Raw genomic sequence first — 15,807 nt, 5'->3', positions numbered from 1 at the left:
CAGCACGCCGTGCGCGGAAGCCGCGCCGCCGGCGGGACTCTGCGGCGCGAGGCATGATGGGGTGTGTAGGCGACAGGCGGCGGCAGTCCCCTCTGCAGCCAGGCCACCCCAGCCCAGGCATCGCCTCGGTGTTTGCCGGGCAGTGCTGAGGCAGCCTTCCGCTGGGATTGAGGCGATTCGATGCGGTTTGTTAATATGACGATTTGTAATCTATATCTTTTGTATTTTGGATGCATAAAAATAATTTAGTTTGCCTTGCTGCAATGTAAAACACAAGGAACCCCGGGGTATCTTTCTCCCTGTGCGGAGCACCCGGTGCTGGTCCTTGGTGCCACTCCGAGGTCTGTCCACTCCTTCTTATGGTAAGCAGGAGGGTCCCTTCGGTCTTCCTTGACAATCTGTACAGCCAGGAATTTCCCCTTCTCAAAATGCCTGCTACTCTCTTTGTTTTGGTCTTGGCCTTATTTTCCCTTCTCCTTTTGTACCAGTGTTCCGAGTGGTACTTGCAGCACAAATTAAGCAGCTGAAGACTGTGCACAGTTATAACCTGAGGTTTATCCTCTTGTCAGGCAGCAGTGCCAAAGGGATAATTTCCGCGGTGCAACGGGACTGGCACAGTCCCGAGGCATGAGTCCGTTCTCTCTGAAGTTCAGTTAATAACTTCAATAGCTTCATTGTGTGTAAGTGGAATTACTTCAGCGTATTCACTAGCTAACCTTCATACCTACAGTTCTGTGATCTGAAAGTGGTTTTTGGGGCTTTTTTTGTTTGTTTGGGATTTTTTTATGACGGGTGCGACACAGCTATTTATAACAACATTACTTCCCCTGGTGGAGAAGCCTAAGTCAATAAATCTGGAGCCGGCATTACCATCCTGTAGGAAGCGTATTACAGTGTGGAGAGCCGCCCGTCACGTGCGGCAGGAGGGAAATGTGCGGCACAAGGTATTAGAGGCCGTGTGTGCACGGCACGGCACGGCACGGTACGGCCGCGCACAGCCGAGCCTGGCACGGCACGGCCCCGCGCAGCCGAGCCTAGCCCGGCACGGCACGGCCCAGAGGCCGGGCGGGCTGGCGGAGGCCGCGGCTCTCCTGCCCAGCCGAGCGGAGCCGGGCGGGCGCGGAGCGGGGGCGGCTGCGGGCGCGGCGCTCTCACGGCCGCCCCCGCGGCAGCCCCCGGAGGCCGGGGAGCGGCAGGAGCCCTCACGGGTGGCAGGTACGCGGGGGCCTTTAGCAGCGGGGAGAGGGCCGGGGGTGCACCCTCCGGCCCCAGGCTGCGCCTCTGGGGTGCCGCAGTGAGGGGCGCCGAGCCCGGAGCGGCAGCGGCTGCCGCGCTCCGGCCCGGCCGCGGGTGCCGATGCGGTGCGGATGGGGATGCGGGCGGCTCCCTCGGCGGCCCCTGTGGCAGCCCGCGGGGCTGGGAGCCCCCTGCAGCGGTTGGCAAGGGCAGGGCGGCTGAGGGAAGGGAAGGGCCCGGCCCGGCCCGCAGTGACAGCCCCGGCTGTGACCGCCCCGGCTGCCGAGACCCCGGCCCGGCTTGTACGCAGCTCGGGGCTGCGCCTGGGGGAGCGGCGCCTCGAGCCCACCGTGGGGGCCAGAAGTGGGTGTGTTGGAGTCTGGGGGTTTGTTTTGGTTTTTTGTTGTTTTTTTGTTTTTAATCCACTCATATTGACTATTTTTGGTTTTGTTTTTAATCCGCTGATACTGACTGTGTACTGATATTGACTATTGCAGTGTCAGAGTAGGGCTTAATTTTAGAAATGCTGGATCAGCTGTGAGAAAGGTGAGTGGAAACCACAGCAGACTGGGCTCTATCCTGCAGGACAATGAAGTCTGTTAAAACAGGAGCTGAACTTTTTCGGCCTCTGTATGGGCCTGTTCTTAGTATTACACTGCTAACTCAAAACTTTTCTCTGTTCCCTGACAACTGGGGAAATGGAAGGTCTCGAATCATGTCTGAAACAGACTGTTGTTCTTCTGTGTGCAGGGGCTGCTGGAGGAGACTGGATATAACTGGACAGTTGTAAAAATTAATCTTGATGATGATTTTTTGTTTGAATTATATACAAAACTATTCTTATGGGAATCAAAAATAAACTGTCTGATAAGGCACACCTTTATTCACAGAAGCCTGGGCTGTCTTATCTGTTCTTAATGTCATATGAAAAAAAAATCCTGGCTAGTTCTTTAGTATTTTATAAAGCATTTATAAAATGTTAGGGAGTCTTTATAAAGAATTTATAAAATATTGAATTTAGTAACAGATCAAAATGTAAACATGCTGAATACTATGCAAAGTAATGTCTCAAAACATGTTTATAAGGTTCTCATCTAATCTTTTACCCTCATTCTGAGCTCAAATGTGAGCCTCTGACTAGTCATGATTCAATTAACTCTTGGTCTTTTTGTTTGGTTCATCATTGCTGGTGGTTTGCATTGAGTCTTTTATGGCAAAAGAGAAAGACATAATCCTGCCAAATGACAAGTTAATGCTCTCAGGTAATTTATCTGAACTGCAATTTGTCATGCTCCATTTCCAAGAGTAAACTATGCTAATAGTAATGTGTAAGAAAACCACTGCCTCTCTTGAAAATTCCATTTCTTTCAGGGGCTGGACATAGGCTTGTAGGTGTGGGGGAAAACACTAGCTACAGCAGTAGATAATTTTTCCAGAAGAGTGAATGGTCATGAGAGGCTTTTGGCATTCCTCTTGAGTCAGGATTTCTTGCACATATGCTGTTGTTGTCAAGTCAGAGAGGAAGAGGTTTTCAGGAAGTGATCCTGTAAGTCCAAATGGACAGAAATTCCACTATTAAATAAGTGTCCTGGCAGCCTAGCTGTAAATTTAAAAACTTGACCATATTTTTCTTGGAGTTCTGCAAAACGTGTGCAATAGTATGTGAAAGGTCTGAAATTCAGTGCAGGTGCCTTTCACAGAAGATATACACCTCTGGAGTCCAGGTTATTAGTGCAGACAGATCTGCTGCTACTACATTGATGCTTGCAGGTTTTTCAACGGACAAGGACTGCTTTTCTTTTCAGAAATGGAAAATCCTGAAGTGGCTGTGAGCAGCTGCAGTGCACATGAGGATGAAAACCTTTGCAGCTACAAACGACACTCATCAGTATCACAGGAGGGGCTTTTGGAAGACCAGCTTAGAAGGAAGCTAAAATTTTTCTTCATGAACCCATGTGAGAAATTTTGGGCCCGGGGCAGAAAGCCTTGGAAACTTGGGATTCAGTTACTCAAAATAGTAATGGTTACAATTCAGGTGAGTACCTATGGAAGCAGGGACTCAGCTTAATGGGATGTCAAATGAATGCAGGTGACATGCAATAGCATGGTGTGGTGCAGAGAAAGGGAAAGGATAGGTTGCAAAATTATCTTGTTTGCATATATGTAGCTAAGAGCTCTGGACTGAAAAAAAAAATAGCCTTCCAGTACAGATGAAAGGAGCTATGTTTAAGGGCTCAACTTGACCTTTTACTTTACTTTTTTTTCTTTGCCCTTTTTTCCCCCCAACGGATGGCATCCCTACACATCTGTTACCCCAGTACCTGCTTCACTGTTCTGTTTGAGAGAAGGAGAAGTCATTTCTGTTTCAATATCACAGTGATAAGAACTGAAATTGCTGACTTTTTTACTTTTTTTTTGTTCGCTTATAACTTGCATATGGCATATAAACTCTTGCATTGAAAAAAACCTCAGAAATTCTTCCTCACCCTTCCTCTCACCCAGCCTTGCACTGCAGATTTCATACAACACATTTATCTACTGCTCAAAACACAGTTGTTTGTCTCAAAGTTCTGTGGTTAAGGCAGAAGAAACTTTTCACAAAACCTCTCTAAGATCTCAGATGATCCTTTTGAGTTGCCCACGTGTGATTTCCCTTTATGGTCATGCCAGTGCTATGCCAATAGCACGGTATAGAAAATAATGTTTTCCTTCCATTTGCATGAATGATGGCACAAACTGCAGTAAAAGCTCTCCTGCTGTGCATCTGGCAGCATGTTTGTGTCCCTTACGGTTTCGTTTTTAAATGTGTCATCATTCTCTGATTGTCATCTCTCCCATTTTGCAACTAAAAGTAAAATTTGATGATGGAAGAATCCAAATAAGAAAGAAACTACTGCTGATTTTGTATTTTCAGAGAAAATCTGCCTGTAGGTAATTCAGTCTGTGCAGTGTTGGTTTGCTGGTGTATTCCTGTGTGCTGAGCCTGCTGAGCTTGCCTACAGAGCATTTCAGTATCTCTGTAACTGAGTTACCCTTATCAAAACCTGTATATCCAGTTTGCACCATGGCCATAAATCTGTAGACTACTGATTCAGACTTATCTCTGCCGAGTTTCTTCACAATACACCTGACACCAGATTTGAAATAACAGTCAAGAGAATTGTGAGTTCCGAGAAACAATACATCATGTACTTCTAGAAACCTTTTCCAGTCTGGATAGTAGCTGACAGATTTTATGCTCACTTTTCATGAACAGTTGCAATATATTTTTTTTTTTACTAGCTTCAGGTGTTATCCTGTTACAAGCACAACTTTGGTGAGTTATTTTCAAAGCGCTTTTCACTGAAACTTGATTGGGAGATGTTTATTTTCCTGAGTTGTCCTCAATTTCCCTTTTGTGCACTGGAGTAAGGACTTCAAAGTGGGGTCTTGTTAAGTCTAGTCCTGCCTTTTTGGCTGAGGAACAATGATATTCCCCCAGGTCAAGTCAATTGACGCTAGGCCAAACTAACAAAGCATGTGTAACAGTATACAGGGAGCTAGAACCTGAGATGGTATCATTTTCTTTGTAAAAATTCAAGTCCTTGGCCAAGATGCTGTAAACATGTTAAAGGCATATTGTGAAACCCACTGCTTCCTTAAAGTCAAACTTTCGTTTGACCAGCTGTGGAAAGGAGCAGCCTGCATGTAATTGCCATGTCTAGCACTGAGGCAAAAGACTGTTCCTAGAACAGGATTCATATCTTCAACCAGAAGCCAACTTTGTCTCTGAACAGGAAATATAAATGTATTTTTCAGCTGGTGGTTTTTGGACTGAGCAATCAAATGGTGGTTGCCTTCAAAGAAGAGAACACTATTGCATTCAAACATCTGTTCTTGAAAGGATATATGGACAGAATGGATGATACCTATGCTGTGTACACACAAACAGATGTCTATGACCAGATATTCTTTGCAATAAACCAGGTAGGAATTGTTGCTGAAATATGTACAATATATATGATCTTTGCCTGGGTGCTTTTTTTTGAATTGAACTTCTGTGTCAATTGCTTAAGACTAAAACATCAACTCATTTAGGTTTTCTGTCATTGCTAGAGTACTATAGTGTGGTAACATCCTTAAAGCTAGTCAGTGTATACTGGTTCTATGCTAAAAGCACTCCTTGGATCTGAGCCAGAATTCTTTGCAGGTAACAAATTAGGCTTTTTAGTAAGGAGAAACATAATAAGCAAAAAGGTATGTAGATCCAAATCCTGTACTTAGTGTTTTGTCAAGTACCTTAAGATATTTGAGGACCCATCTATTCTGTGGTTTAGGTTTCACAGTTCTTTAGGTGACGTTTTACATAAAAGAGATACATTATAACCAATCCAAACACTTCTCGCTTGCTTTGTTTTGTTGGTTTGGTTTGGTTTGGTTTTTTCTCAGAGACTAACAGTCTTATTGCTATTTAAGTTGGTTTGTTTGTTTTGAACTTTAGTACCTCCAGCTGCCCAACATCTCTGTTGGAAATCATGCTTATGAGAAGAGGGGAGAGGAAGAGACACCTCTGGCTGTTTGTCAGCAGTTCTACAAGCGAGGAATCATCTGTCCTGGAAACGACACCTTTGATATAGACCCAGAGATTGTGACTGGTGATGAACCTAATCTATTTTATCAGTTCTTTGGGGGGATGGGACCTACATTTTTGATAAATTCTTTAAAAAACTTTATAGTATAGTCTTATCACATAATCTGTATTGAACTTACTACCAGCCAAAACTGCTAAGAAAAGTTCTGTGTAACTAACCTCTAGCCCTCACCTCTAATGCCACAAAGAAGTGATGAGCCTTTAGCACCGGTGACCATGTAATACAAGTGTTTAGGGCTAATTTTCAGGAGCGATCCCTGTGTTCAAGGAAGTCGGCGTATTTGTCAGTTGGCTTCTCAGATGACTCCTCACTCAAGTGTGCTATCTTGTTTGGTGTAGCCAACAGCTAATAACAGCCTCGGGAGTGGGACAGGCAGATTACGGTTAAAGACCCTGATAACCCATGAGATATTGTTGTGAGTCCTTATCCATTCCAGACTGCTTGTACATTGAGCCAACGACTTCCCTAGATAACGCAACAATGGGAAAGCACAATTTGAATTTCACTCTGGATTTCCCCAGGTGAGGAGGAATGAGTACCTGCTGTGTTGGGGTATTGGTGCATTCCCCCTGTGCAGGGCTGACCTGAAGCTCTGTTGCAGGCTGGTGGCGGTGCAGCTCATGTTCAATCTGAAGGCAATCAACCTCCAGACGGTTCGTCACCACGAGCTCCCCGACTGTTACGATTTCACTCTGCGGGTATGTGGAAGCCTGCCACGTGTCTTTCTGCTCAAAACCAGAAAATGACTTGCTGGTTTACTGCACACGGTCAGCACAGGCATTTTCTGAAGAGTGTTGAGTACCACTGTGTCAGTGGTGCCTGGATTACTCTGTTATGGCTTAGTGCAGCCTGTGAATAACCAGCAGTTGTCGCTGTGGAAGGTTAAGCTTTGAGTGCTCCTGATGTGGTCCTGAAGTACTTGCTTGGTTTACAGCCACTTGTGCTCTAATCCATTTGAAGTATACTGAAAGTGTAAATCTCTTCTCTTTAGAGATGCTTCTAGGAAAGGTTGTTTTCAGATCACAGAGGAATGAGAATGTAGTTTTAAAAAAATTCACCTCATAACTAGTTGATCAAACAATTTGTGGCAAATCCATGGTTCAGCAGATTTGTCTTTCATTTTGACAGCATTTATTTGAAGATACTTGATTTAGTTTAAGCTTAGAAAAGTTTTTTAACTTCTCCCTTAGGAGAATTATTCTGCATCATTATGCAGGCTTAGCAATACAGGGGCTACATATGTAATTGTTTAACTTTATGCATCTCTTTTTCATTTGTTGTTGTTTTTATTACAGATTGTGTTTGATAATAAAGCACACAGTGGAAGAATTAAAATAAGTCTAGACAATGACATAGCGATAAGGGAATGTAAAGACTGGCATGTTTCTGGATCAAGTAAGTGACATAAATGTGTTCAAATTTTCATGCTGAAATTTTGTCCACTAGCACAATGCTTGTTAACCTTTTTCTTTATGAAAAGGTGGGGCACCATTGACATATAATCTCTAGCATGTGCACTCTAAATCTGATTTTCTCAGAAATTGTTGTTGTTCAACCTCTAATCTGAAAACCTGGGAATCCAGCCACACCATTACTTTCTGTAGCAGTTCTCAAGGCTTGCACCATTGATAATGTCAAACCAAAATTTTTCCATGTCTCGCTGTACATCCTTCTCTCTTTTGCTACTGAATTTATGCTGCTCATTTCTTTAGGCAGAGTTGTGAAACATTCTAGCACCAGGCAACAGGTCACATGATAGTGGTGGAAAGTTGAAGCTGATTTACTCTTATTTCAGGACTTAGCACCAGGAAAGATAAGGAAGCATTGCTGGTAAAGCTTGCTGGAGTGGAATGGCTAGAAACACTTCTTATTGTTGCTTAAATGCCATTTGCTGTGTATTTGGCCATAAAGGAAGTGCACAAGGTATTTCTTATATGGTCACTCACAAGAGTGAGCCACCTTTGTTGGCAGATATTTGTCCTGGTCAAAACATCATCTTTTTTCATTAACAAAAGTAACCTCTTTGATAGTCAGAAGCTTTTTGGGACTTTTAGATTCCACCCTGCAATAGGATGAGCCAGGCCCTTCTTTCTACTTTGCCACTTTCTCTGTTGCTACGCCTGTGTTAGGGAATGAGGGGCTGGTAGTGAAAAAGGATACGCGGTATTTTTGTAAAGATCCAGACTGGAGTTAATGACTGGGGCCGAAGGAAGCGCCTGCCGCCGTGCCGGAGCCCGGTCCCGGTGTCCCGGCTGAGCTGCCGTGCCGGAGCCCGGCCCCGGTGCCCCGGCCGAGCTGCCGTGCCGGAGCCCGGTCCCGGTGTCCCGGCCGAGCTGCCGTGCCGGAGCCCGGCCCCGGTGCCCCGGCCGAGCTGCCGTGCCGGAGCCCGGCCCCGGTGCCCCGGCCGAGCTGCCGTGCCGGAGCCCGGCCCCGGTGCCCGGGCCGAGCTGCCGTGCCGGAGCCCGGCCCCGGTGCCCGGGCCGAGCTGCCGTGCCGGAGCCCGGCCCCGGTGCCCGGGCCGAGCTGCCGTGCCGGCCGTGCCCGGCGGGCGGCGCTGCCCGTTCGAGCCCGCCCGCGGGCCGCGCTGGGTGCGCGGGGGCGCCGCGGGCGCAGCGCCGGCTCCCGGAGCTCCTCGCGGGCTCTGAAATCCCGGGAAAGGTGGGCACGTAGTGGCTGCAGCTGCACAATTACAGCTTGCTGCTGTTCCGCACTGCGTGGCAAAACCAGCTTAAATGGCAGCAGTGTAACAAGGAAGTGCTGGGTGGGCTTTTTCTGAGTAGTGCAGTTCGTGAAGTCAGCTAGAATTTCAGCAGCCCATTTTGTAGAATTGGTGCATATTCTTGCAAATTTAGCATTTACTTGTTTGATTTGGTTTTCTCAAACAACCATCCTTTTAGCATTAAAAATCTAATCTTTCTACTCTCTCACCTATTTTCAGCTGTATGGCAGGTATAAAAACAAGCAAAAAAAAAAAAAAGATTTGGTACAATGTTTAACATAAAATCATCAATAATGTGAATTTTAGTAACATAAGAGATGGAGAACTCATGTTTAACTCAATGCTGATCTTGACTAGCTAAGCAATAGTACAAGTTATCTGCACTGCCGCCCTAGGTCAAAAAACTGATTATCAAATACTAATCTGAAAGGGAAGATACATATAATAATGTTCCTAGGATTTAAAAAAAATATTTCTGAACAGCTCTATGACTCTAAAGGCCATTCCAGTCCCTCTAAAATGATTAACTCTCACCTATAATCCTGCAGGGCTGTAAGAAGCACTCACACTTTGGTATATTTTTGATGTGGTATCAACCCTCCTAAATTTATTGAAGTAGTATCTGTCATGCAGATGCATTTGTGTCTTTCATAAAATATGTCAGATGAACTTTTGTGGGGAAAATGCTCTAATTTTTCTTAATTCAATTGTATAAATATAGTCAACATCAAAACTTGATTTTTACTTAAATTATGATCAATAAGAATAAAGGCACTATAAGCATGTACATTTTTGTTCTTGCAGTACAGAAGAACACTCATTACATGATGATCTTCGATGCTTTTGTCATATTGACTTGTCTGGCTTCATTGATCCTTTGCACACGATCAGTGATTAAAGGAATTTGGCTCCAAAGGGTGGGTATAGCTCCTTCTTTGGAAAGCCTTGTCTTGTGTAAGACTGACTAACTGTTTTCTTTCCTCCTTTTCCCTAGGAATTTGTAAGCTTCTTCCTATATTATTATAAGAAAGAAGTATCTTTCAGTGATCAAATGGAATTTGTCAATGGATGGTACATCCTGATTATAGTTAGTGATGTCCTAACTATTGTTGGATCAACTCTAAAGATGGAGATACAAGCTAAGGTAGGCTTTTCACACTGTCAGATGGAAGCAAAACTGTTTCTGTCCAACCTCAGTTGGAGGATGTTAGGCTGGCTGTACTTGTTTCTGAGTAGCATGACATTTTAAAATTCTATCTTCTCCTCCAGAATTGCAACTCGTGCATGTTGTTTCTAATAGCAAGATTTAAAAACTCTAAATATCACTCTATATTATAGTGCTGAATTATCTTTGCTCCCTGTGACTCTGAGGAATAAAATGTAGTTCATCTCTGAAAGTGTGACTGTTGACATCTTGCCTTCCTCGCATATATTTGTTCATTTGATGAATTTCTTCAAATCTAGAATTTAACTTTTGGAACTCTGTTTACAAGTGTTTAACAGAGTCTTTCTCCTTAAATATCACTTTGCTGCTTTCCCAGCTTCTGTTTTCCAGCATGTACATAACAGTCAGCCACAGCAGGTTCTGGGCTTTCACTTTCTAAAATAAAATTGATATGGACAAAACTGAAATACGTAAAACATATTTTACAGAATTAGGGAAGAAAAATTATTATAATATGCTATCCTGAACCACTCTGATATTCAGATAATATTGTTCTTCACAACATCTGTAGCAGACTTTGAAGTGTGACATTGCAACATAGTGAACTTTGGACACTAGTGATGAGAGGATGGGTCTGAAATCCATCTGCTGACAGCTTGACTATCACAAACACCCTGTACAAATTGCCCTGTCTCACCATAGGACCTGTAAACTCACTGAGAGTAGAAAGAAGCTGTGAGGAAGCTGGCTAAGACAAGAGATAGCTCTGTCCTGCTTTGGGAAAAGCAAAGAAGAGAACAAGATTGGAATAAGACCTTGCATTTGGGATTCCTGTATCTTATATTATATATACATCTGTTTATATAAGTAAGAGTATTTTACTAAAACTCCTCTCTACAGGTACATTTTGGTCCATTTTGCAAGCCTTGTGGACCATAATAGCAAGATCCTGTTCCATGTTACTGTATGAAAGTGGTTGAATAACAAGTTCATGTTAAAGTAGCCTAAATTTGTTTCTTGTCAAGCTCTAAACGAATTATGCAGATAGTAAAGATTAGCCAATATTCATTGCCAATATCTATTATTTATGTTTTATTCTTAGGAGAATAGAAACAGAAATGAATGAAAACTTCTTTTCAAATAAGCTGTCACGATCCATGTCAGAGTAGAGCTGCAGTTCAGGAACAGAGTACATGCTAATTTGGATGAAAACAGGCCAGTATCTATAGGTGGAAAAAGCAACAGAGTGCCAATAGATATAAGTTCCAGAGAGAAATCATTAGAAGCTAATTAGTCTCCCCCTTGATAGCTTTATATAGCTCATAGTTCCCACTACATAACAAGATTCTCCTGAGTATTTATTTGAGCAATGCTGATAAGTCATGATAACTTTTACAAAGAGGTTTTCCTAACTACTGAAAGAACTTTATTTGTTCTGTGTCATGTTTACACTGTCCATTGGATGCAGTGCAGAGATTCCTAAGATGCTCTGAGGAATCTGTCAGTGCAGGTTCCAGAAGCAGTTGCTGCAAGTCTGGAAGCAGCATAAAAATGTTTGCAATGCTACTGCAGATCTTGGTGAGCTGGGTACAGAGGAGGTGTCTGCTTCTGCAGTGCACCTGCACTCTTGGCCTTGCAATTAAAGCTCATCTTGTTAGAATCTGTTTTACAAACAGCCATGTGTAAAGGCATGAGCAACTAATGAAATTAGTTCCACTTCAAAGTGCCCCTGCTCTTTTGTGGGATCTCTCTAATGTATATTACCTCAAACTAATTTCTAATTGGGAGAGTTTGCCAAAGGAAAATTATTTCTAAACGAATCTTCATAATAATGAGAGTCACGATTAAGAATCTGTTAGTTGTTACAGTAATTAATTTTTTCCTTTATTATTTTTTTTTACTTCTTCTCTTGCCTTTTTTCAGAGTCTGACAAGTTATGATGTCTGCAGCATACTCTTAGGAATATCTACTATGCTTGTGTGGCTTGGAGTCATTCGCTACCTTAGTTTCTTTCAGAAGTATAATGTAAGGATCTCCTGGGATCTTCATATTGTTGGTATTTATTCTGTTTGTTGCTATAAGAGGACTGGAAGAAGTATCTGGTTGAATTCTGACTGTTTGCATTGCTTTGTGCAGCTTCTCATCCTAACACTGCGAGCAGCATTACCCAATGTAATGAGGTTCTGCTGTTGTGCTGCCATGATCTACCTGGGCTATTGTTTCTGTGGATGGATTGTACTGGGACCGTACCATGTCAAGGTAATGTTCTGACCACGAAAAAAGACAGCTTGAATAACAGAATGAGAGATTCCTATTGTTGTTTTCTAGTTCTCCATGTCAAGGCTTCCCTTAATGTAAAAATAGTGCATCTGCAACATGATGCTGCTCTGTTTGAGGAGTCTGAATTCCATGACTCAATCAGACTTTCCTCAGGTTATGAAAGCTCCAAGTCAGAAGTGGAAGCTGGAGTGACTCCCAATCACATGCTGATATTTTAAGAAATAATTTCCATTTTGTAGAACATTGGTATCAGACTAAAACTCCAGAGACGTTATGCTTATCACTCTTAAATGAGAGATTTGCTTATCTGAATTGAATGTGCGTGTGTATAGGAGGTGACAAACTGTTCCTCAGATGTTTTACTGTTTACACCGTGTCATCCCCTGGGTGTAGGAAGAGATCTGAGGCAGCCAGCCATCTCAGTGTATGTTCTTCCTGTCGTGTACAGTCTTTGTGTCCAAATAAAGCAGTGACACGTCTTCTTCCCTCCTCTCTAGTTTCGCACTCTGAATATGGTTTCTGAATGCCTTTTCTCATTGATCAATGGAGATGATATGTTTGCCACCTTTGCACAAATGCAGCAGAAAAGTTACTTGGTTTGGTTATTCAGTAGGATCTACCTCTACTCCTTCATCAGTCTGTTCATCTACATGGTGCTGAGTCTCTTCATTGCACTCATTACAGATACATATGAAACAGTCAAGGTAAGCACAGACTTAATTGGAATAACAGTGCAAGATTGGTGCTATCAAAACTGTCATCTCCCTCAATATTTTAACTTATAGTGCATGCCAATCTAAAGGATAAATATAATGACTACTTTTGATGGTGTAAATTGATGATATGAGGGGTTTTAACCCTCTCTACTTTATTTTTCTTAAAAATTCTGTCTGTTTTTCTGCTCCAATGGAAGCTAAATATCTACTAAAAAGCAGTATTTTCATATTAGGTTCTATGAATCTTCTAATTTCAAACTTGAGCAGTGTCTCAAAAGTGGTCTGGGGAGAATTTGTGTTATTGTAGGTTTTAGCCTTTTTAAAAGTTTAATTAAGTACCAATTTTTAGCACTACCAGCAAGATGGCTTTCCAGAGACAGAACTTAAGAGATTTATATCACAGTGCAAAGACTCACCAAGCTCTGGGAGGTACAGGTTAGAGGAAGAAAGTTCTGCATCTCTCTTCTGTTGTTGTAATGGTATGTATCTATATTAAAAATTATCTATTAAGGTATATACAAAAGCAACATGCTAAAAAATGTCCCTGGTACAATGTTTATGAAAAGTACTTAAAGTTTGGGGGAAGTTGGGGGGGGGGGGGGGAACCCACACAAAATTCCCAAACTATTCTAATGAACAGAGCGCTTTGGCAAAATGTCTACAGCCAACAATTTTCTTAGAAGATGTGAGAGAACTTCCAAAGATTAAGAATTACTTAACATGTGAAAAAATATACAGAAAATATGATAATATATACAGTAACTTGGGAATCCCATATGTGTAATGTGTAAGCATTAACATTTCCTGTACTCGCTGCAACAGGCAGTACTGACAGAACTCCTTCAGTGTTCTCTTATTCACTTTTTAATCATACCTTGTGCAGGTAACAAGCCTGAATCTCAGGGGGAAAATCAGCTTGTCAAGGTTTTAAGACAGCATGCAGTTTAAGATACTACCACAGCACTTGGAAAACATTGCCTAACTTCCATTATGGAGGGAAAATGCTTCAGTTATTTGAAGTTGTGTTTCTTCAGGAATACTGATTGCAGGATACATGGTTTATATTTAACCTGGCTGGCAGCAAGTCTGATTCTTCCTGAAGAGCCTTTTGGTGGGGGAGCTGAAAAATTTTGCTGCTTGATTAAAAAGATCAAATGTGCAATTCTTTGGTATTGGGTTTTTCTGGTGGGCTGTGTTGTTATATGCCTGATAGAACATATTTATGAGAGGGAGGGGATGGGGATGTATTTTGGAGCAGGGAGATGACAGAGCCTGCTGTGAGCCAGCCCCTGTTCTGACCGAGTGTCTTAGTGGAGATAAAAGTGTGGGGTGAAGCGGAGCAGGGCATCTTGCTCTGGGTAAAGGGCATGGACACATTAATATTTCCTTTTCTGCACACACCTCTCTGTTTAACCAGACAAAAAAGCCAGCATAAGATGGGTCAGGGTGGGGATGTAATAATTTTCTTACTGACTGTGCAGTGGGGATCAGGCATCTGGGAGAGCAGTCTCATATTCAGAATGTTTTCTGGTGGTTCATAGCAGTTTCTTGTCAATGGATGTCAAATTATTAATAGTTCAGTTGCATTTTTAAGGCTCCTTGTACAGTGAAACTATTATTTTGATGCATGTGCCTGACAACTTCCTCTTCTCTCTTGTACAGGTTGTAGTGAATATATTTAATGGATTGTGGGAGTGTATCAGGGAGGCTTTAAAGCAGCACACATTGCAAGAACTTGACAGTGGAGCTGGTGGAAAACCTTATCTCTGAAGACTTAATTTGCTTTTCTCAAAAACCAGTGTAAGCCTATGGCAGAAGTTTATGCTAAACTTACAGACCTTTTGTTTAGACATTCACTGCTTGTTCAGGGGGTTTGGAGATGGTTTTAATAGTTTTATTCTGTTTGATTCCTTAGTTAAATTGTGCTAGAATGCAAAGGCATAAGAACCTGTCCGTGTGCAGAGACTTGGCGAGATCATAAGAGTAGAATATAAATGTAGTAAATTTCAACTATAAGTAGAACTAGTGCTGGACAACTTCAGCTTCGAACATCAACCTAGCCCTCAGTACTGCAGGCATTATCTGTCTGTGGCTGACCTGTTACTGAAGGAATGAAAGCTCATTAGAGCCTTCAGAATTTTTTGTTTATTTGCACTCACAGTAAAAAAATTACTATGAAAAGTGGTGTAATTTGTTTCTGGAGTCATTACACTGAGTTGATACACAAACCACTCAAATATAGCTGAAAGCATAAAATAAATATTTCTTTAAACACAAGTACCACTGGATGTAAGTGGCAATCTATTCTCAGAGAAGCTGGGATATGCCAGGCTGAACTGAAGTTTCAGGGATGAGCTGAGTGAAGTGTTCTCATGTATCAAGCACTGGGCAGTCAGTTATAGTCTTCAGCTTAACAGTGTTTGGATCTTACATTTTTAAAGGAAAAATCAGAAACAAAACCTTTCAAAATACCTGTTTTTTAAAATTTTGAAATCTTCCTCTGGCATACAAGTCTGTAAACCTGAAGTCTACACTGAGTTAAAGACCCAGGAGATATAACTCTGAGAGTCTAATCTCTCCACTCTTTAGAAACTGGATGTTTACAAGCAACCTAATAACCTGCTACTGTCAGTGGCTGGAGGAATCATTAGCTCTTACAAAAGTTCAGTTTTGACAACTTAGTTTATATTCTTTGTTGATTGTGATACTATTTAATGGATGCCTTATTTTCTATAGTCTGTTCATTCTGGGAGCAGAATAGAAAGCTAAAGGGAAGCATATTTTAGAGAACTTGAATTTGTGAGCAACGTTGCTGTAGCTGTGTGTGACAATGTACAATGCTGTAGAGGACACAAAACATGTTCTGTCTGAATGCTTACACATTGTAAATGTGCTACAATAAACACTTACAGCTGCAGTAAGTATTGGGTGTGTCAGTAGTCATTTTTGGAGTAAATATGTTGCCAGGTTAATATAGGAGCTTTGTTTTTTAATAATGCTATGCAATTTCTGGCATGAAACAGTGTGGAGTGTGTGACCTTGGATTTCCTGTAGTCATGC

The 15,807-nt window shown here is 42.3% G+C and overlaps 1 protein-coding gene across 6 annotated transcripts; it reads left to right on the top strand.

Annotated features, from left to right (window-relative positions):
• Positions 1 to 82: 82 nt before the first annotated feature.
• Positions 83 to 15,671, top strand: MCOLN3 (mucolipin TRP cation channel 3). 6 transcript variants are annotated; one of them, XM_030279093.4, is made up of 14 exons: positions 83 to 362; positions 3,042 to 3,271; positions 5,035 to 5,202; positions 5,717 to 5,870; positions 6,304 to 6,388; positions 6,469 to 6,565; positions 7,163 to 7,262; positions 9,391 to 9,503; positions 9,581 to 9,730; positions 11,675 to 11,776; positions 11,888 to 12,010; positions 12,529 to 12,735; positions 13,097 to 13,226; positions 13,631 to 13,909. In XM_030279093.4, the coding sequence occupies exons 2-14, from the start codon at positions 3,044 to 3,046 to the stop codon at positions 13,693 to 13,695; spliced, it is 1,722 nt and encodes a 573-aa protein (XP_030134953.4). In that variant the 5' UTR covers positions 83 to 362; positions 3,042 to 3,043; the 3' UTR covers positions 13,696 to 13,909. The 6 variants fall into 6 exon arrangements, 5 of the variants coding, with proteins under 5 accessions (XP_030134953.4, XP_072789185.1, XP_072789186.1 ...); XM_072933084.1 differs by lacking the exon at positions 83 to 362 and adding an exon at positions 594 to 680; XM_072933085.1 differs by lacking the exon at positions 83 to 362 and adding an exon at positions 831 to 944.
• The last annotated feature ends 136 nt before the right edge of the window (positions 15,672 to 15,807 follow it).

The sequence above is a fragment of the Taeniopygia guttata genome, chromosome 8, assembly GCF_048771995.1.
Source record: "Taeniopygia guttata chromosome 8, bTaeGut7.mat, whole genome shotgun sequence".
NCBI lineage: Eukaryota > Metazoa > Chordata > Aves > Passeriformes > Estrildidae > Taeniopygia > Taeniopygia guttata.
This window is presented reverse-complemented; position numbering and strand designations above follow the sequence as displayed.

Bases quoted from the DNA above. Each gene is read 5' to 3' on its own strand.
- MCOLN3 (XM_030279093.4), top strand. From the start codon at position 3,044: ATGGAAAATCCTGAAGTGGCTGTGAGCAGCTGCAGTGCACATGAGGAT. The intron at 6,389-6,468 runs GTGAGGAGGAAT...GCTCTGTTGCAG, and splicing joins TTCACTCTGGATTTCCCCAG to GCTGGTGGCGGTGCAGCTCA. The intron at 9,504-9,580 runs GTGGGTATAGCT...CCTTTTCCCTAG, and splicing joins AAGGAATTTGGCTCCAAAGG to GAATTTGTAAGCTTCTTCCT.